Source organism: Seriola lalandi, unplaced genomic scaffold (assembly GCF_002814215.2).
Source record: "Seriola lalandi dorsalis isolate HSWRI2012SDOR001 ecotype SW California unplaced genomic scaffold, Sedor1 jcf7180002054371, whole genome shotgun sequence".
NCBI lineage: Eukaryota > Metazoa > Chordata > Actinopteri > Carangiformes > Carangidae > Seriola > Seriola lalandi.
The window spans coordinates 845,567-866,393 of record NW_019524924.1 but is presented as its reverse complement, the minus strand read 5'-3'; the positions used below and the strand labels follow the sequence as shown (position 1 = coordinate 866,393).

The following is a 20,827-nucleotide window of genomic DNA, read 5'->3' as shown; positions in this document are numbered from 1 at the left end:
GCACATGAAACCTTCGCATGCGCACGCAAAACTTTCTGGTGCGCACCAGACACTCAAAGACACTTATTATGCATAAAAATTTTACCCTAAAAAATGTGTTTTAGTCACACATATGACAACTATCATTAAGATGTAAGTGTTCTTTCTGTCTGCAAACTGGATCAGTAGTATCTAAAGCATGATCAGGCAGAGCAAAAGTGACCACGCCATCAGAAGATCAATAAATTAAGCACAGTTCCCTGAGAGATAGAAAAGCAACTTCATCACAGACGTAGAATTCACTAAATAAAGAACGCAAGACTCCAATTAGCAAAAGAAGGCTGCGTTGTTGTGGTGTCAGAGGACGGGGAGCCGTCTGTAAACCACTTCTCAGGGGAGGAAACAAGGTCAGATGTTTGTGGTGGGCTAACAAATACCAACATTTACTGACGAATCCCAAGTTTGAGATTCATGGTAGTAACAGATGGGTGTATGTAAGGAGAGGAACAGGAGAGTGAAAGAAACTGTAGTGTATCTAACCAACAGTGAAACATGGTGGTGGGAATATTCAAGTCTGGGGTGGAGTTGGACACCTGCATGATACTGACTACACCCCGATCAAGGAGAAGTACCACTACACTCTCCAGAGACATGCTACACCCTCTGGTTTGCATCTTTGTGGAGAAGGATTCACACTGCAGCAGGACAATGACCCAAACACACCTCAAAGCTTTTCAAGAACTACTTGAAGACCAAAGACGACCGAGGACTCCCCCACAGTCACCTGACCTCAGCCCCAATGAACATTTATGGGGGCTCTTAAAGACTGAGAGAGTCCAGCAGTCTGTGACATCACAAGAAGCTTTCTCTGCAGCATTGTCAGATCATCCTGGGTTAATATAGGTCATCAGGTTTTATACTGGTGGAGTCAGTGCCAGCTGTATTGCTGACATTAAAGTAACAGGCCGAAATTCATGCACATTTTTTAACTTTTCACTGAAGTTGTTAAACTGATGTTATAATTTATAATAAAACAATTTATATTACATTTAACAATAAAAACAAATGCAATATTAAAGTATCTTGACCAGTATACACACGCACCAAAACTGAACACTGGACCAAACTTGTTTTACTGGTAAATCCGATGCTGAACAGGTTTGGGTTACCTCAGGTTTGTGACCGGAGGATAACATTTGTGACAAACAGGGTGAGGATGGAGTTTGGGGCATACTTGTTGTTGGGCAGATATAGATAAGGATCTGTATAACTACCCTTTTAGCTTGTGACCTCTTAAAGGGGCCATTTTTAAGTTTTTCTTGCCGTGAGCAGTTGGTGGCGATTGTCACTTGGCAAGAGCTTTGGCCATCATCTTTGTAAGACAAGGTTATAATACGTCCTCTGAGCAGCTACGTCTTCAGGGCAGATTGGAGGCCGCAGTGAGATCCTATCAGAAAGTGACGAGTAGGTTTGCCGCCTGTCCTGTATAATACGGAATCATCCCACATTTGAAAATAAAATTTGTCCCATATTTCCATATACATCATCTCATTTATAAACTACGTTCTCAAAGTGCTGCGAATAATGTAATGTCAAGTAAAACGAAACCAGTTATCAACTACAAGTGGATTGGAGAAGGCTTAGTCCCAACCACAGTGGCCTGGGTTCAGATCTGACCCGTGGCCCTTTGCTGCATCTCTCTATCCCAGACTTACTTTCCTCTCTGATACTAATTGAAAATCAACACTAGGCTCCATTTTTTGTTACCCTTGATATTGTAGTTATTTTGGATTATTAGCACATGAAAGAGTGTCTGTCTACGAGGGGTCCCTTCACATAGAAGGTGGCAACCTTAGAGATGGGCTGAGGCTAGCTCTGTAGCATGCTAACTTGAGTAGAAGAAAAGACGTGGTAGAGACAAGAGTGAACATTGGTGTTGCTTTCCACCTCTGGAGACAGCTGTTGCTGAGTAAAGTTTGATGCTGAACTCACATTTCCTCACTGGTGAGGAAACAGCTGTTAATGTTAACATCGGCTATGAAGCAATAGCAAAACTTACAAATAGCTTGCGTCCCCTCATCACAGGTAATAGTTTTGGTGTTGACTACAGTTGTGAGCAGTCTTAGATTGTTTGATATTGAGGTTTTCCACAGCCTCAACAGGTAAATGGAATCAGTGTTTTATAAGAAAGAAGCCAAACCTAGAGAGGATTAATAAAATGTAGGATTTCTTCATCCGACGCCTCAGAATTAACTTGGGACCCCATGGGGTTCTCACTCTTGTTCCTTCATGAGGCCTGCTTGCATGACTTACTCTCATTTACCTTCTGTGTGTGACTGTGTGATTACATTAAGCAAAGGAAAGACGACTTGTCCTCTATTAGTGGTCCTGCACCAGTGTCCAGCTGTTCAGGGTCTACTGGACGACACTCAGCCATCAGACAGAGCAGCTTTTGTCTGATAAATCCTAACAAGCAACCAGCCAAATTGGAGTCACAAGTCTGCACTGTCTGCGGAGAGTTCCAGGCTGCGGGGTTGTGGGGGCTGCAACTTTTTCTACCTCAGCTGGGTCATAATTCAAGTCAAATCATGATCTGAGCAGCAGGGTCTGGGGAAGTATAAGAGTGTTCTAAGGCAATATGGAGAGCTGGCACTGTTTGCTGCTGCTGTGCACACTAAGTTTAGTGCTGGCCTCTGGAGAGGAGACGAAAAATGATGATGACATCGACCTTGTCAGCTTTCTGAGAAGAATCTACCCCGGGCTGCTGGTGAGAGACGAGCCGTTAGTCATCAACCGACACGTTGAGATAAACTCCCCGAAGGAGCCGGGACGCCCGGAGGTCCACTCAATCACAGAGCAGACCAAGGACAAGCCGGTCAGTCAGGATACAAACAGGGCACCTGGACCTCTGGTGTTAACCAAAGATGGACAGATCAAGGGGATTACAGTGGATAAGGCCCATATATTCTATGGGATACCGTACGCAGACCCTCCTGTCGGGGCTTACCGCTGGAAGCCCCCCAGACCTGTGAGTCCTTGGTCGGGGGTCTATAATGCCTCCTTCCCCCGGCCAGCATGCATGCAGGCCTGCAGCGGACCTAGCACTGAGGAGTGTCCTCGATTAGTAAGTAACTTCTCACTTATTTGCATGATGTCTTCGTATTTACTTTAGGCAGTAATAGCATGTTGGCATTTTTGGTATGGCACAGCATGACTCACAGCGACAGTAAAATCACTTTCACCAACAGTAAAGACGACAGTTGCAATGACAGGAAAAGGTCAAGATTAGAGTTTTGGTTATATATTCATTAAAGTCAAACATACTGTGGGCACACAAATCTAGTTGTTAGTGGACAGAACTGCAGAATCACAATATTTTGAAAGTGTTTAGTGCCTTATACAGGAACTGGAATGTGGCATCCATTCATTCCAGTGAAAGTTCATCACCCGGTTTATGCCAAAAACATGTCTCTCGCTCTGGTTTGCTGTCACATGCACATTATTGTCTCCTTCCAGGGGAAATACAGAGGCCATGAGTTCAAGTTAAAATCTGTATTACTTGTATTACGTTTCAATGGTCTAAATGCTGCTTCTTGGCACTTGTACGGACAGCAGTGCTGTGGAGAAATTCAGAATCTTTTATTGTGTCTTTGTTAAACTAAAAGAAGCTTATTTCAAATATGAGCCTAAAGATGCATCAGCCTGTAAAACATCTTGTATGTCTTTTTTAAAATTGTAAAATGTAATTTCTGTCAGCTTGTTAAAATTGTCCAAAACTTCAGAGGACGTCAGCTGGGACTTGACCACTGGTATGTGTGGCCCTGTTGTATAACTATACACATAAAGACAACAAAAAACAAAGGTGCAGTTGTTACTAACTTCATTTGAGTGCTACAGTGCTCTTTTGACTAAGACCTGGTTTATTAAAGAAATGTGATTTTAAAACCCTCGTAACAGTACTCAGAGCATACTGAACAGAAACTTAAATGTGGTCTATCACATCTGTTTATTATGAACACAAAACAAATCACCAAAATAAATTCACAAAAAAGGAATTGAGAGTCCACTGGCCTGTGCCAGATTAAACCAACTCAAACAAACCCCTTGACTGTCCCATACAGTCCAAAGCAGCAGTCCACACTTCATTTCCCATTCAAACAACTCCTCCCTTCAAAATGCAGAAACTATTATCCAGGTACAGGAAGAAAAAAGAAAATGATCCAAAAAGAATCAAACTCACCAACTGCAGCACTGGGGTTTAGTACTGCGGCCTAGAGTTGATCTCTGGTCCTCAGCTTCTTTTGCTAAAGTCCTCCACTCGCAGAATTCCCATGACCTCTGTGTGGATGAGGCTTTACCACAGAGGAAGACAAATGCCTTTTCTCAGCTGTTGTAGACAGCTTATTTTTTCAGAGCTCTCCTCTCTCTCTCTCTCTGTCCTCCTTCACCAAACAAATCACCTGTCTTTGTTCTCCTGGCCACAGCCCCACACCTGTGACCCTGGCTGCCACCACTGCCCTGGAACAGGAAGCTACACTTGGCCTCCACAATAAAAGCATGGGTGACAGGAATGGATTAAAATCAAAATCAAAAATCAATTTACAAATGTATATTACTTCCCCCGCACACTAGTGGCTGTGTCACACAGAAGTACACTTGACCACTGGGAGAAAAGTTGTATTCACAGTAATTATGAGCAGCAGTGTCAGATAATCGTCAGCTCCTTGGTTGTAATTTCAAGGCAGAAATAGTTGGAATATCTGACAGCATCAATATCTCATACGTGGTGAAAATCTGAATTTTTTTTATGAAGCCAAAGAAAATGAGTGCTTACACTTAATGTGTAAATTGAGATAATAACTGAAGAACATTTTTACCCTGGCAGGATTATAAATTACAGTTAGACCTGAACAAAAGATTGATATTGATTCGTCTCGTGTCCCTAAAAGGTCAGCGAGGACTGTCTCTACCTCAACATCTTTGTCCCTCTGGATGTGAACTTCAGCTCCCCTCTGCGGAGCCCGCTGCCCGTCATGGTGTGGATCCACGGCGGGGATTTTATCGCTGGTTCTGCCTCCAAGCCGCTGTATGATGGACGCTTCATCAGTAACTTCACCCGCACTGTTTTAGTGAGCATGGAGTACCGACTGGGTAAGAAAGTTTGGCAGAATTTAAAAATGGGCCTCTTCCAGTGCATAGTAATAAAGGGAAACAAGCCTATCTGTATATTTCTATCTATATATAGTATATATATAATTTTTATGTCCTATTATGGATGAACTTTAGCTCGGGAGTTGGTCTGGAAAAGGCAACAAACAAGCATCTCATTGAAGACATTAATCACTTTAGTTAAAATAATGGAGTGTTTATTGTGGAGTGTATGTGTGTGTGTGTCTGTGTGCGTGAGACTGGATAATGTGTTGGTAATTACTCTGCTTTCCTGGAGGACTGAAAACAGTAGCCGTGATATTTAAGTGGTTAATGTGGAACTTGGAGGAAATTAATGTCTTGCTGGAGTCAATTATGTGTCGCTGAGCATGTGAACTGATGCATGACTTAAGGTGCGTTCGGGTTCCTCGTGTCGGGCAAAGACCTTCACACCTCAGCTGCAGGGAATTATGGGATTTTGGACCAGCAGGAAGCTCTTCTGTGGGTCCAGAGGAACATCGCTGTGTTCGGAGGTGATCCCAGCAAGGTGAGCCGGCACACTGACAAACACTCCCAGACGCGCACATACTTCTACTTCGATATTTGACGTAATGCATTCCCCACCCTGTTACCCAAACCTTAACCGTCACGACTAAATGCTGAACCCCAACCATAACCTAAACCTAAACCTAAACCTATGTCAAAGGTTTTAGAGCACCCCCATTTTTCCAGATTTTTGTGAAATTAAAGCAGTTTAAGAAATTAAGAAATTGAAATTACAGCTTTCCTGCAGCAATGGGAGTAAATGAAGCCTTGAAGGTTGAAGCAAATATTATTCCTCCAGGTGCCTTAACTTTTGTTGATGACTTATAAACCGTGTTGAGACAAACTGTAAAATACTGTACTGCAGGAAGCACGGATCTATATTACTGTCAGAATGGTGAGAAAAAGCCAAGTAACACAGGAAGGCAGACTGCCTGGTCTGGGCTTCATCCTACAGCAAGATAAGGAGCCAAAACTTCAGAGGAAAAGAACCAGACGGAGGCTCCACATGACGAAGACCAGCACAGTCTCCAGACTTAAACCCCATGGAGCTGGTTTGGGATGAACTGGACTGAACTGGGAACTTCTGCAGCAGTGTTGGGAATAACTTTCTGAGCAATGTTTGATTTCCCACAGAGCATACTGAACAGAAACTTAAATGTAATCTATCACATCAATTTATTATGAACACAAAACAGGACGGACGTCCACATTACTCCAGAGTTTTCATACCCCTAAAACAGAGACTTTTGGAAACGCTGCTGGCCGCGTTTTAGTTTGAAAAAGGGGTCGTGTCCAAGTCTGGACGGGCAGAAACTGAGACACAGACACCCACGGTCACTCCTGATTGGGTCTCATCAGCCTCGACTACCTGTGGTGAATACAAGCTGAATAACAAATTACAAGTCTTACTTACCTTGTTGTCTTTGCAGCTGTTGTTTGGTTAAATTCTGTATTTTAATGCTACAACTTTGCTGGAGTATTTTCTGCAACTAATAAACTGCAGAGTAGACAAAGTGCTTCCTGTTTACAGCGGGTTTGCTCAGATTTCAAAAGAGCTGATTCCTCTCACTGCCAAAACTCTAAGCTTCCTATTGTGGTTTTTAATGGTAAACCTGTGCGTTGTGTTGTGGTGTGTTGTTTGTCAGGTGACAATATTTGGAGAGAGTGCGGGGGCTCAGTCGGTGAGTCTTCACCTGATGATCCAGAGCAGTAAGCCTCTGTTCAAACAAGCCGTCCTGCAGAGTCTGCCCTTCTCAATCCCTCTGAAGACCAGGTGAGGGTCGATACCGCGCACTGATGTTTCTACTCTCACTGCCTCAGGTTCCGAAATATGACGAATTAGTCGTTTGCCTGACTATCCGCAGTTTTCTAAAGTCAAATGAGAATCGTACATGTTTTTCCTCCTTTTCCTTAAGCTCTTTAATGATTCAGTGGTTTCCCAGCATGCCGAGGGGGGAAAACGTCAGCCTGAACTGTAATCGTTTTTTCCTGCGTCTCTCTCTCTCAGACATGACGCCCTGAAGCTGGGAAAAAACTTTGCTAAACAGACCAACTGCTCCGTGAGCGACATCGTCTGCCTGCTGTCTCTCACCCCGCAGGCCGTCTTGACCGCCCAGATGAAAACAAGTAAGACGCCGTGAACACCGGCCTACGCTCCCCCCAAATTTAGAGCGCCTCTCAGGGCTGCCCACACAGTTACATAAGACGGCAGGATGTAGTGTGCTTATCTGCAGAAGATGATGAAAGACATTATTTTAACCGGAGCTGTGGCGTATTAGAAAACAAAATCATGAAAACAAAGGAGCACTGAGCCTCTAAAGGGGCAATTAGCTGGATTTTACTGCCTCACCGCACAAAATGACTGTAATATATCTGCAGGGTTGACAGGGTTATTGATCAGTATCACTGACTCACAAGTTGCGTCATCAGCTCCTGTTTTCTCCTTGTCTGAACTCTCTCTCAGGCCCAAAAATCTGCAAGGAAAAGAGACACATCTCAGCTCTGCTGCCAAAACAATCTAATCAGGAGTAGCTTTAATACAACTACTCTCCGTGTTATAAAACGCAGACTGCATCTTTTGATCTAACTGATGTGTTTTTGATGTCAGGTTCCAAGATCGTGAACCCGTTCAGGTTCCTGGAGGTGTTTGAGACGTGGGGTCCGTATATCGACGGGGATTTAATAAAGGAACAGGCTGTCGCTGCCTTCCAGAAGGGCCACTGGCAGAAAGAGAAGCCGGTGCTGTTGGGTAAGACCCAGTAGGAGAGAAATTGCAGCGTACCGGTGTGAAGCTGCCTCTGATTCAGTCAAATGTACTCTACTTAAGTGCAATTTTGAGATGCTTAGGGCTATTTTAACAGTCCAAAGCGTGCGGTGCAAGTACATGTAGGGCGTCACTGCCTCAGGTGCATGGTTCAAAAGGGTTGCTCTTAATTATTGATGGGAGTGGGCGTAACATTCAATAAACCAATCACAGTGTCATCTGTAACTTGGCAGATTACTATTATAACAGTGCACTGTTTTACACAGAATTAGATTTTGTTTGTGGTGAATTGATCACGTTGTGACTGACGCAGCAGCTCTGTTGCACCCTGAGGGGCGAGGAAGGCCTGAGCGAATCGATGCGCTGCACTCAGCTCTACAGTGAAACAACGGCACAAATCATGAGACGTGTAAAGACATTTTGGGTTCATTATGAAATTGTGGTGACAAATTTAGTCTGGGTGATGAATGGGAAACACTGGCACACTGCTTAACAGGCACGTGTTTTGCACCTGCCTATGTAAGTGCGTATAAATTTGCTTGAGAACTGAATAGATAAGAAAAATTTTTAAAAAAGGAAAAAAAACGAAAAGATTTTATATGGCTTTTATCACAGTCCCACTCATTGCAGCTTTGGTTTTCATTTGTTTTTAACAAAATAAGCAGACCACAGTGATGGGCTGGTCATTCAGTGTGATGAATTCAGTGACCCGCTCTGTAATCTTCTTGTCCTTGGTGCTGTCTCAAGGAAATTTCTCTGTCCTTTTAAAAGTATCTTCCAGTGCCGCCTCGGTGCAGCTTTTGCCTGAGTTACCTGAGTCAACTCACTGTATTCCGTGTTACTACCGCCTCGCTTTCCATTTTAAAATGATTTCCACTCTGCAGACAGTTCAGCTGCATTGTGCCCTTCGTTTATGACGCCTGTGTGACAGTTGATGTAAAACAAACAATCAGGTTTAGGTTCACGCTCAATAAAGCCGATACCGATCTTTGAGATGGGATCAGGATGTCCCTACTCTCTTGATGATTCGCCCTTAAAATAACAGTGAAATACTGCGCCTCTGAATTCAGACCAAGTTTTTGTTGGTCAATCACGCAATGCACGAGTGTCTTCATTTTCTGCTGCTTTATTCTTCTACTCAACCAAACTTCAGAGGGAAATATTGCACTTTTTATGCCTTTACATTCAACTTGACAGCTACAGCTTCCCTGCAGATTCAGATTTTATCCACAAAGTCTATAATGAGCTTTTAATATTTATAATTAGCTTATAAGATATGATGCATTTGTTGTGGGTCGAGGTCAGGCAGGCACGCACATTGCTACAACGCAACATTCAGGGCCTGATCAAAGCGCTAATGGGCCCCAGGGTTGAGTTGTGGATCCTGAATCAGAGGCCCTACACTTCCATTGGTTGGTTATAGACTCATTAAATGCTAAATTATTCAAGAATATGCACCATGAACGCATCATTTCAACTGAAATATTGAAGGAATAATTCAGCATCTCGAGACGCTGATTCGCTCTCTTGTCGAGTTAGATGAAAAGATGAATACCACTCTACAGGCTAACAGGCAGCAGCCAGTTAGCTTGTCTTAGCATAAAAACTGGAAACAGTGTGGGTAGCAAAATCTGCCTACTAGCACATCTAAAGCTCACTGATTAGCCCGTTGTATCTGTTTTATCTTGTTAAGTAAATAAGGGTTTTTCCCCAAAATGTTGTACTGTTCCTTTAAAGGTATTAAAACTAGATCTGGACACAGGGCTGCTCTTCAAGACAAGGCCTCAGGCACTTTAAGTAGTTAAAATGACGTTAAAACGCTGCTCGCACATTAATGCATGATGATAATCAATTTTTATAATGTATACACTTAGAGCACTCAGGAGTCATTCTGCTGTCAGTATTCTAAGTGCATTTTGACAATAATATTTCTGAGCTTCTACAGAAGTAAGTTCTGAATGCTGAACTTTTACTCATAATTGAGCACATTTATTTATGTGCATTTCTACTTTTACTTCAGTAAAAGATGTTCATGATTCTTCCACCACTGCTCCGATGGTCGGGTCAATTTACCACAAGATCCAGAATTTACCCAGTTGCACTGCCTGGCTTAAGGTCGGCACACTACAAATTCAATAGAATCATGAGAGCATGAACTAAAATTCATCCCTCTCCCTCCTAAATTACTTGATCTAATCTGTCTGATTTTACACAAATTACCACTAACATCAGTTCATTCTGGCATCACTGAGCCTCGAGAGTCACCTCTGGCCAGTGTAACCACTCTCTCAGCTGTTTGCTTTCAGCTTGACTCCCTTTGGTTCCCATTATAGCAGAATTTGTTGCTGACATTGGCAGGATCACAACAAAGCTGAAAGAAAAAGCAATAATATATGCTGTCTTGGAAACTAAGTAGCCTAGTGAATGAAGCTGAAAAGTGGTGTAAAATTGCCCACAGTCATAAAGAAGTAAAACATAAAGAAGGATTTTTAAACCTAAAGACAATCAGACAACAAAACGGTTGTGTGAAAGAGTAACAGGAAGGCTATTCTCGTTTGTTTGCCCTGACACTCTGTTTTCTTTTCTGCAGGTACGACCTCAGAAGAGGGGGTAATCTTTGTGTACGGCGTCTTCAACAAGCCGGTGTCGGCGGTGGAGTGCACCGTGTACATTACGGCCATCTTTAAACAACATGCCCTGCGGATCCTGCACAAGTACCTGCCCCTGTACAGGGATGCTGACCGCAGGGATATGCTTGCTCAGGTAAGAGGCGCTCAACTGACATTTACGGATTCTTTTAATTTTCGCTACAGCTGATACCATGTCTGATACTGCAGAGTCCAAACTGCAGGTGCAGTCAAGGACACTTATCAGCACACACAGCTCCATTACTTGACTCAAAGTATAGATCCTCCTGGTGAAATGTGACTCTAATACAAGTGAAAGTTGTTCATTCAGATTTTAAAAAGATTTTTAAATTGACTCACTGTTGGAACCAGACATTAGAGGAACTGCAGTTTTCGGTACTTCAAGTGTTGGCTTCATTTTTCAACCCTGGAGGTTGATGCTTGGTTTTATCACAGCAGGTTCATGTTTCAGGTTTGAACAATGTGCAAAAATCATATTGTAATTTTTTCGACAGATATTGTGATTGTGACATGAGTCACAATTTCAGTTGAAATCATTTTTCATTTCATTTTCACTGAAAAAAATTTAAAAAACGACAATGATCATCTAGAGAATATTATTTGTAGGCCGGGGCGTCTCTTTAACACCACAATGCTCCATTTATGGTTTGTTGTGACACATGCAGCTCCTCCTATTTGGATATTGCACTTGGTCATATTGTGATTTTGATTATATTTCATTTAACTGTGCAGCCCTGGTTCAAATACAGAGTTGGACCAGTGTGTACTGACACAGGAGAGGAAGAAAACCTCCTGCAGTTTTCTCTTTTCAATGCAAAGTGCAAGGCGGCAGGCTCGGCGAGCTACAGGGGGCAGGAGGTGGCACTCCCAGACATATTTAGTATTCAGTCACAGTTCACGGTGCAGTGGGGAGATGGTAGAGTCAAAACTGTAGCATGTCCCTCCACACTCACACACTCACACACATACACACCTCCTGCATCTCTTTATAAAGGGCACTTCTCCAGAGGACCAGGGGGGTCAGCACAAATGCCACAGAGCGCAGCTGTAGATTCTCAGTTATGTTGGCAAACTGAAAAAAATTCTTCAATTTTGAAACTGTTTTGCAATAGAAATTACAAATTAATGTTATTTCCTTTTGTAAAGAGGAGGGTCTGTTTTTTTTTATCCCTTATTTATTAAAAGCACAACTGCAAACCTTTCCTCAGACATTCTATACTTATACATAAGTATACATAAGTTAAGTATAAAAACCACTTGAAGGTCCATACAGTATAAAGGCAGATGTCCACGTGTTGTTTGATTATAAAGCAGGTCTAGGTTCTATATTAATACTGTGAAAGTATCAAAGCCTCAGTCCACAGAGAAATGCACACAGCCTGTATTCAGAAACTGAACCTTAAAACCAGCTGTCAGGACTTCTGTAACTTTGTGATGTCACAACAAAGCAGTCACCGCTCTCAGCCACACCATGCCCCGAGTTTCTCTGAGTGTTTACCTGAAATCTTTTATATTTTTATCAGATCACTCCGAAAACAGTCAGCCAACCAGAAGAAATGCTCAGAGCCTCCTCTCTTCTGATTGGCTCACTGACCTGTTGTTACTAGAGCTCCAGAGAGAAGCCTGAGAGAGGAGATGTAAAACTACATTAAGATGGTTTTTGGTTCTTAAAACCACAAATATATCTTCTTATGCATCAACACTTCAAATAAAACACAGGAGCTTTAAGAGTATGTATTTCCTCTGCTACAGGAGTTATCTAAGTTTCAGCTCAGAGAATACAGTGGATGTAAAGTTCATGGAAAAGTAAAATCTGTTCATAGAAGCTTAAGTAACTGAAGCAAGCTACTTTTGATCAGATCAGATTGATATTCTTCCATTTGATATGGCTTTGTCTCCTCTTCATCAGCTATCTGGTGGCTGGCAGGAAACTGTCCACCTGTTTCTATCTGGATTATAGCTGCAAATGTCCAGAGCATCTCTCCAGAATTAAAGCACTGTCTGTGTTCATAATGGTAGCTTCTAAAAAGTAGCCTCTGTGAAAAAAGCCAAAGAAAAAGGCTGCATTGACACTGTAACCTGCATATGAAGAGATTTTTTTGTTCATATTTTTCTCACGCTCACAGACTGAAAAGTGAACACTGAAACACGGTTTCCCACACACACACACACATACACACACACACACACACACACATTCAAACATGCACACATGCATCAATAACCACCCATTCAGTGGCTGTGTGGGAAGGGTGGTCATGCATGGATCGATGCTGCGCCCAGCCGGAGCCTCGGTTTGTGACGAGGACCCAGCTGTCTCCTGCACACTCTCCAGCCTCTCCACGTGTGATGGGCCTGATGGGAATTGTAAACAATTGTTCTCTGCTGAAATTGGTTTGAAGAAAAACAAAAAGCCGCATTTCAGCCCGGTTAAGGAAAGACTTTGTCTACATATGTGTGGATGCTGCTATCCAGCATGAGGGCCGTCATCTCAGTCTGTCCACCTTACATAAATGTCCAGAATTACCACCACCGCTCAGCAGACTTCACAGACTCGTCTTCAAAACCACATCCTTTCATTTGCCTACAGAGGGAGCTACAATCCCAGTTTCTCTTCATCTGGCCATAACAGCATTTTTTCCCTCTATCATCATTTGTATGGGTGAAACATGTGGACCACCTGGAGTCAGGGAGTTTGTCTGTTTGAGATGCAGCCTGACTGCTCCCACTAAGAATCGACTCGCCTCTCATGAACATCTACAGTGACAGGAGAGACGAGGCCGAGGAATCACAGCTGAAGTGCAAGACGGAGAGGGCTGGCAGAGGAGGGAACACAGGCTGGGTGACTGTATTTGTATTAATGAGGGCAGAATAGAATGAATATTACAAACATCCCTCAGTGTAGAGTATTTTCAAGCACCACAAACCACAACCCGCTGAATGTCTTTAAAAGAATTTAAACGAAAACAAAGGTAGGATTTATTACAGGTCTGTTGTATTAGGCTGAATTAGTTTTAGCAAGGTGTTCTTAATGATCTGCCACCAGAATTTAATAATAAACAATATTATTAACATTTTATGATTTATTTAAAGATGTACTTATCAATATTTTTGTATGTCTAATATATAGTCCTGACCTTTTCCAACTTATTGCCCACTTGAAAATGTCAAAAATGTTGACGGCCTACATCCGACCCCATAATAATACGGAGGCCAAATGATGCCTTCTCTCCTATAAATGTAGCACAGTCAGACTGAGAGAGCAAACAAGGATATGATGTTGTTTGGCGGCGACAACATAAAAGAGTTTTAAGAAGAAGAAGAAAACAGTTTTTAAACACTTTTAATGTAATGTTACTTTTAAAAACATTATTTATATTTTTCATAGTTACTTTTTTTTTTTTTTGCTAATGATTTGTCGGCCCACTTGCAGTAACTTGGTGGCCTCAGACCACAGGTTGGGAACCACTGGTCAAAAGACTATGAATGGTGCTAAATTTCAAAGTGACGAACCCTCAGAGAATATCACCTGACTCTGCAGTTCCTCTCAGGTCAGTGTGTTAGCATCTTTTAGCTAACTGGTGTGGTTTTACAACCCACAAGTTTACGGTTTTGGTTCAGTCTCACAAACTTGTTTCCAGCAGCACAGGTGCTCAGTGCGGATGTAAACAAATCATAACCACAATCATTCCATCTCCAGAATCTGTAGCTTTTAGCAGTGAGGCTGTACGTGCTGAAAGAGCATTTGTCAGCTCAGTTGTAAATCATAGTATTTTTCCTTCCATAGTTAAAAGCTTATTAAAAGACTGTGGAAGCCACAGAAACTACCAAATATAACTGTTGCAGTTTTTGTTAAGTTAGCATCACCCTGGTTCCCTTGACAAAAAGGCAATGGGATTTTTGCATTGTCTTTTGGATTACAGCAGAAAATAAACTCTGTGGCAAACAAAAGTTTATGATATTTACAGGTTTTGTTCAGCAGGTTAATCTTCACTAATGAACACCACTTTATGATTTTTCAAGCTTAAATACAATCAGCAGAAGTAAAAACCTAATGTTACATTAGTTAATTACTTGTCAATTGTTACTACCTTCACTCTCACAAAGTTAGTGATAAAGTATAAACACAACCAGGCTGTAAAGGAGGACTGGTGAGCAGATCGGTTTTCATGTTCAACGTGATGTAACGTCCCCGACAACCTCTATAGCCTCATTTAGACACTTGTTAGCAACCAGCGTTTTTTAACAGACGTAAAAGCTTAAAGAAATCAGGACTGGGATATTTACTGACTAATGTTGTAGAATAAAATGTGAAAATGTCTTGAGCTTGTGTTAAACACAGACCTTATTCCAGCCATCTAACCAAAAACCCCCTCAAATAAAAAATGAGGGAATGAGAAGTTCCAAAATGCTAAAACGCTAACTAATTTCCAGGTTTTGGGACTCATTCCTGCGGCACTCTACAACAATGAGACTTTTTAAGGTCATATATGTAAAAATGTGTGTGTGGTGTAGCTTGTTGTGAAGTTCTGCCCCCTTGTGGCCAAAAAAAGGATTAATGTAGTTTCAAGAGATGTCAAAGAACATTGTTTAAAGGAAAAAATAATATGTATTTAGGTTGGATTATCCCAATAACATCACTAGTTTCATACTCCAACAGTAATTTAATTCATCTGAGAGCATGACTGAAGAATTTCTGCATATAATTAATAATTTTTTTTCCTCCACATGACATAATGGCTACACAGTACTGCTCTCCTCTTGCAGCTTCATGTGTTTTTGTCAGACTGTGTTTTGATGACTGTGAAAATATAGAGGTGGACTGACTCATGATTACACAGAGGGAGAAGAAAAACCTCCAACAGTTTCCTCCCAGCATTTCCAATGCAAAGTGCAAGGTAGCAGCCTAGCTAGCACCCTGAGCTACAGGGGGGCAGGAGGTGACACTCCCTGACATATTTAGTATGCAGTCACAGTTCACGGTGCAGTAGAGAGACGATGGGAGTCACAACTGTACTTTGTCCTTCCACACACACACACACACACACACACACACACACACACACACACACACACACACCACCTACTTCTCTTCATAAAGGGCACTTCTCCAGAGGACCACAGGGGTCAGAACAAATGTCAGCCAGTTCGTCATAGACGGGGCTGATGTGGAGCTTTAGGCTTGTCAGTGTGAGTGAATTTTTTTCTGCAGTAAGAGAAATCCAGTACCTGTTTTAACACACCAGAAATAACTCGACCAGCAGCATCTTCTTTACCATTGAACACATCATAAGGAGCCTCTCTATGAAATGTTTCGGACAACACTATAATACAACAGTATGATAAAAGCTAAGGACAAAAGAAGATGATACCCTCGGCTTTCTTTTGTCTTGGCTGCTGAGTTTCTGGCTGAGACTGGTTCATTATCTCACAGTGAACAGCAGATAGATCAGCTGATTGTCTTCAAAAGTTGTGTCATGAACTTTTGTAGATTTTTGTTAAAATTGCGCGAAAGGCCATCAAAGAGTCCATCCATGTTTACGGTGTCATATGCTATGACGTTAGCTGGACGTGGTTGCGCCTTGTTTGACGCTGTGGGAGCGATGTTGTTCTCTACAGCAACAATTCCTTAAAAAAATTCATTTCCAATTAAAACCTGAAATGTGTTTCTTCCCCACAACAAGCAAGTTGTTTACAGCCTCAGTGTTTTTGAGTTTGCTCCAAAGCAGATATTAGCAGATATTAACTAATGCCATATATAGACTGTTTCTGAAAATATACCGCCCCGGCTCTAAAGCATCCTGCAGGGGGAAAGACCCATTGTGTTTCATGCATGGTAGTCTGTTCCAATTAATATAATTGGCACAAGTAAAAAATCAGCATCGGCTCTTCTTCTCTTGTCATCGTTTTTATTGTAGCAGCTCTCACCGGTTGGTCGGGATGACAGCACAGTGAGGGTTGGAGCCCCCTGTGAAGCTCATTGCTGGCGCGCTAACAAGGACACATGTATAGAACATGTTTCTATGCAGCCGTAGATTCAGTGAACGTGAAGTAAAATGTTCTTCCATTTATAACCTTTGATGACAGACGCCACCAAAATAAAAGTATGGAACTTTGGTCACGTGATAAAAATGACCGCTGATCCCACTGTGGAAGCTTCACAAAACATTGCAGAAATGATCTGATTTTTCTACAGACTTCAATATACCAGCTATTACATTGTGCCTTGTGTTGTTCAGCCTTTAATTTGGCTCCTGCGTCACGCTTGATTAGACCTAAAAAGAGCTCTTTGTGCTGTTTCTGATAAAGCTGTGAGAATGACACCTGTTTGGTTTTCTGCTCTCCCATCTGTGGTGCAGAAAGCCCTCATTGTGCTCTCAGTTTTTTTTCTCTGTTCTGTTCGAGGTGGTAAATATTTTGCACATTCAACATCTGCCTTGGCCTCCTACGTTCGCTCATTCAGGCCTCTGCAACTGCTATGAAATGTGACAGTAGCTGATATTAATATCTAACTTTATCCAGACTTATCTGTCTGCATCCTTTGGGAAAGAAAAGACAGTAATTCATTTTTAATTAAACTCATTTTTCCCTGTTATTACAGCCTATTGCTGCATAAAGCTTAGGGTTTTTTTTTAGCGCTAACTGATGAATTTCTTGTCTATGTAAAAACAATACAACAATACCATACACACCAATGCAACACTAGATACAGTACAAATTTGCACCTGATTATGCTGCTCGTTTTTAGCCTAATATCTTCCCTTCCAAAAACAGTTACATAATAATAACAATAATAGTATTATTAAGCAAAGAAACAAAAGTTTTATTTCAGTTTTAACTTTTAATTCATGGTTTCACGTATAAGTCCCTCTAAACTTCTGTTTATCGAGATGAAAAACAGCATTGGCAGCAGTGAAACCACAACCGACAGAGAGAAGAGATCTGTGTTGCGAGATCTCACGAGAGTTTGTTGCTGAGACAGAAACAGGTCTCTAATAAAGTTAACTTTCTCCCCATCTATCGGTCTGACAAAATCATAATCTGTGATCACGTTCACTTCTCCCATCGGAGTGAACAGACTCAGACCCGCTGCTGGTCTCCTAAATACAGATACAGGAAATGATTCTAAGTGCGCCGTCTCCTTTCTCAACTGTCTCTGCTACAACCCAGTTTCTTTATATTGTCACCTGAGAGCACTTACATGTGTAAAAGTCACTTTCATAACTGTTGGTCTTTGTGGCACAGTGTACATGAACAGCTGTATTGCTCTAGGAAGAGAAGGTCTAGACCTGCTCTATTTGGAAAGTGACTTGAGATAACTTGAATTGGCGCTATACAAATAAAAATTGACTTGACTTGACTGACATTGATACTGGTACAGAAGTGAGCCCAACAACAAGAACAGATTAGATTCAGCGTTGGCTGAGGTTAGCCAAACACTGAAAACACTGAAAAAGGCATTCATTACAGTCTTAAATCTATATGATCAAATGTTTACTGATACAGAAAAGCAGATTATTTTAGATGATTTTACCACAGAAATTAATGGGGAAAAAAAGAAGATGCATATTAAGGTAAGCAATAAAATATGATGGAGAGGGGAAAGATGGAGGGATGAAGAAGAGAAAGGGGGAGAAGATGTGGATAAGGGAGAGAGAACAAAGGAAAAGTTTATTTCCAGAGCCCGATAGTTGAATACATAGTAGACATTACATAACTTAATTTCTACCTGTACTTGTACCCATTTGGATGTGTGTGTGTGAGTCATGACTATCAGTGTTCGAGGACAGTATGTGCTTGTTAGAGATTAATACATTTGTGCATGTGCCTTTTTGAAACAGACAAACGCATGTGCACAGCGCAGCATGCCTGTGTGTGTCTGTGTGTGTCTGTGTGTGTCTGAGTGTGTTCTCAGGTGTCAGATGTGTGGGCGTAGGTTGTGTGCTGCTGAAAAAGACACACTGGTTTCCAGGTAACAGGCAAAAGAAGACGGTCTACCTTCTTTTTCCTTTGCTTCCTTTTAGCTGAGAGGGAACAATAGTTTGTTGCTGCTCTGCCCCCAGCCCGTCTCTGTGTAGATGCCACGCTAATCACTTTTTATTCATTTCCACAAAAACACTGCAGAGACTGGAGCATAGATAGTAAAGAAAAAACCTTCAACACCGCTGAACCGTTCTTTACAAATCCGTTTTATTTTCCTGTAAATAGCTGAATGCAAACACTGTTTAACTTGGACCTGGTCCCCAGCACATGCAACAGAAAATCCAAAAACTGGACCAAAAATACAACCCACTGGTCCTGAGGTCAAGAGTGATCTATTGTCCACTAAGCTGTAGCCACACTGGTTAGGTACTTTTCAGTTGTCATGATTATAAACCAATGAAAGACAAGTGGGAATATGTGATTTACTCTAAAAGATGTAATTGGAAAATGAAAAAATAAAACATTTATGAAAGATTTAAGAGATAAAAGATGCAGAGTGTCTATTTGCACCCAGGTGAAAATAGTTACAAGGCAGCTATTGGACTAATTACATCCATATGGAACACCCAATTGCTCCCTGAGCGCCTTGTTTTTTGTGCCGTTAAAAACAGCGTACAGGACTGTACACGTTGTTGTGGTGATGTTTTAATTGTCTGCTCCAGGCAGGTTTTTTTAAACGCTATAACAGAAAGGCTTTAGTCAGGTGAGATAGTATAAAGAGCGACCACATAGGGATGAGACTGTGGTGAAAAGTTGGTATTTACTTATTTTTAGACTTCACTGATTTATTAACTTGGTTACTTTAAAGGTTATATTCTGTTTTCAGTGCAGTTTGTTTAGGTTTAGGGAACAAAACTGTTTCAGTAGTCAATAGTATTCAGCATGTGGGGAACATGAATGTCCAACAGCTGTTGAGATATTTCACTGAAAAATAAAAATTTCAGCCTCATGGTGGCAGACAAAAAGTCAGAGAATCACCAAACGGTATGTCATTGTGAAAACTGGTGGACTGACTTAGTGACTGACTGACTGATTGGCTGACTGACTGATTGGCTGACTGACTGACTGACTTCCCATCCATTGAAAAAAATCTATTCAGAGCCTTTAAAACTGACTTTCTTTTTATTTTCTGTCCTCAGATCGTCACCGACTATGTCTTCCTGTGTCCATCCAGGAGGTCGGCACGTGCCGGCACAGCAGTGGGCAGCAAGTTGTGGATGTATGTGTTCGACCACACGGCATCAGACCACCGCGTCTGGTCAGGTCTTACTTTCTGCTACCAGCATGCCTGCCATGGTGCCGAGCTACCTTTCCTCTTCGATTCGGCTGCAGTGGCCAACTTCACCCTGATGCCATCAGAGAAGCTGCTGTCCAATCGGATGCTGTGCTATTGGGGCGCCTTCGCCCACACTGGTGACCCTTCGTCACGAGTCCAACAGACGACTTTCTGCCGGGAGCAGCGTCTGCCTGTTTGGCCGCGCTATTCCGACACCAGCGGCTGGCTGGTCATGAACCTGACAGTTCGTTCACATGCACAGGTGGGAACCAGGAACCATATGTGTGACTTCTGGGACCAACTGGGCATCTACTAGTGAGGGGACAGTCAGAGCAGGGAGGTGTTGGGTTGCTTTTCATTGACGAAACATCAGTCTTTGCTTTTCTGTTGTAAAGTCAGAAAATCTTGCAGTGTGAAGTTGCAGTGTGTATTATATAATAAAACTATACAGTACATTATCAGTTTTATGTAATTTCTATTGTCTTTCTCCACAAACATATACTTTTGCATTCTGTCGCCATCTACTGGGCAGCAGTAGGTAAATCGGTAGTAAATTAAAAAAAATAAAGTCAGTGGAAAAATGTAAGTAGATGCAGAAAGACACATTTGAGGACATCAGAATCTGAATTCCAGCTTGCACTGCGGTTTGCAGCCAAGTGTTGAGGTTCAGCATCTCCTGACACCTTGGTTCTCGGAGTTTAAGTATCTTGAGGTCTTGTTTACGAGTGAGGGTAAAATGGAGCATGAGATTGACAGGTGGATTGGTGCAGCATCAGCAATCAAGCGGCCAAAATGCCTTTCCTGTGTAGGGTCGCTGGACTAACGCTTAGAGAGAAGGTAAGGAGCATAGACATTTGGTGGTAGAGCTGCTACTCCTTTGTGTCAAAAAGAGCCAGTTGAGGTAGTTTGGACATCTGATCAGGATCCTTCCTGGGCGCCTTCCACTACAGGTTTTCTGATCCCCTCCAACTGATGGGAGACCCA

General features: G+C 42.0%; 1 protein-coding gene across 1 annotated transcript; it reads left to right on the top strand.

Annotated features, from left to right (window-relative positions):
* Positions 1–2,528: 2,528 nt before the first annotated feature.
* LOC111656836 (cAMP-regulated D2 protein) lies at positions 2,529–20,304 on the top strand. The gene is made up of 8 exons (XM_023408717.2): positions 2,529–3,103; positions 4,929–5,130; positions 5,541–5,674; positions 6,819–6,946; positions 7,181–7,299; positions 7,781–7,921; positions 10,527–10,699; positions 19,707–20,304. Exons 1-8 carry the CDS (start codon positions 2,618–2,620, stop codon positions 20,157–20,159), a joined length of 1,836 nt encoding a protein of 611 aa, XP_023264485.1. The 5' UTR covers positions 2,529–2,617; the 3' UTR covers positions 20,160–20,304.
* Positions 20,305–20,827: the final 523 nt, after the last annotated feature.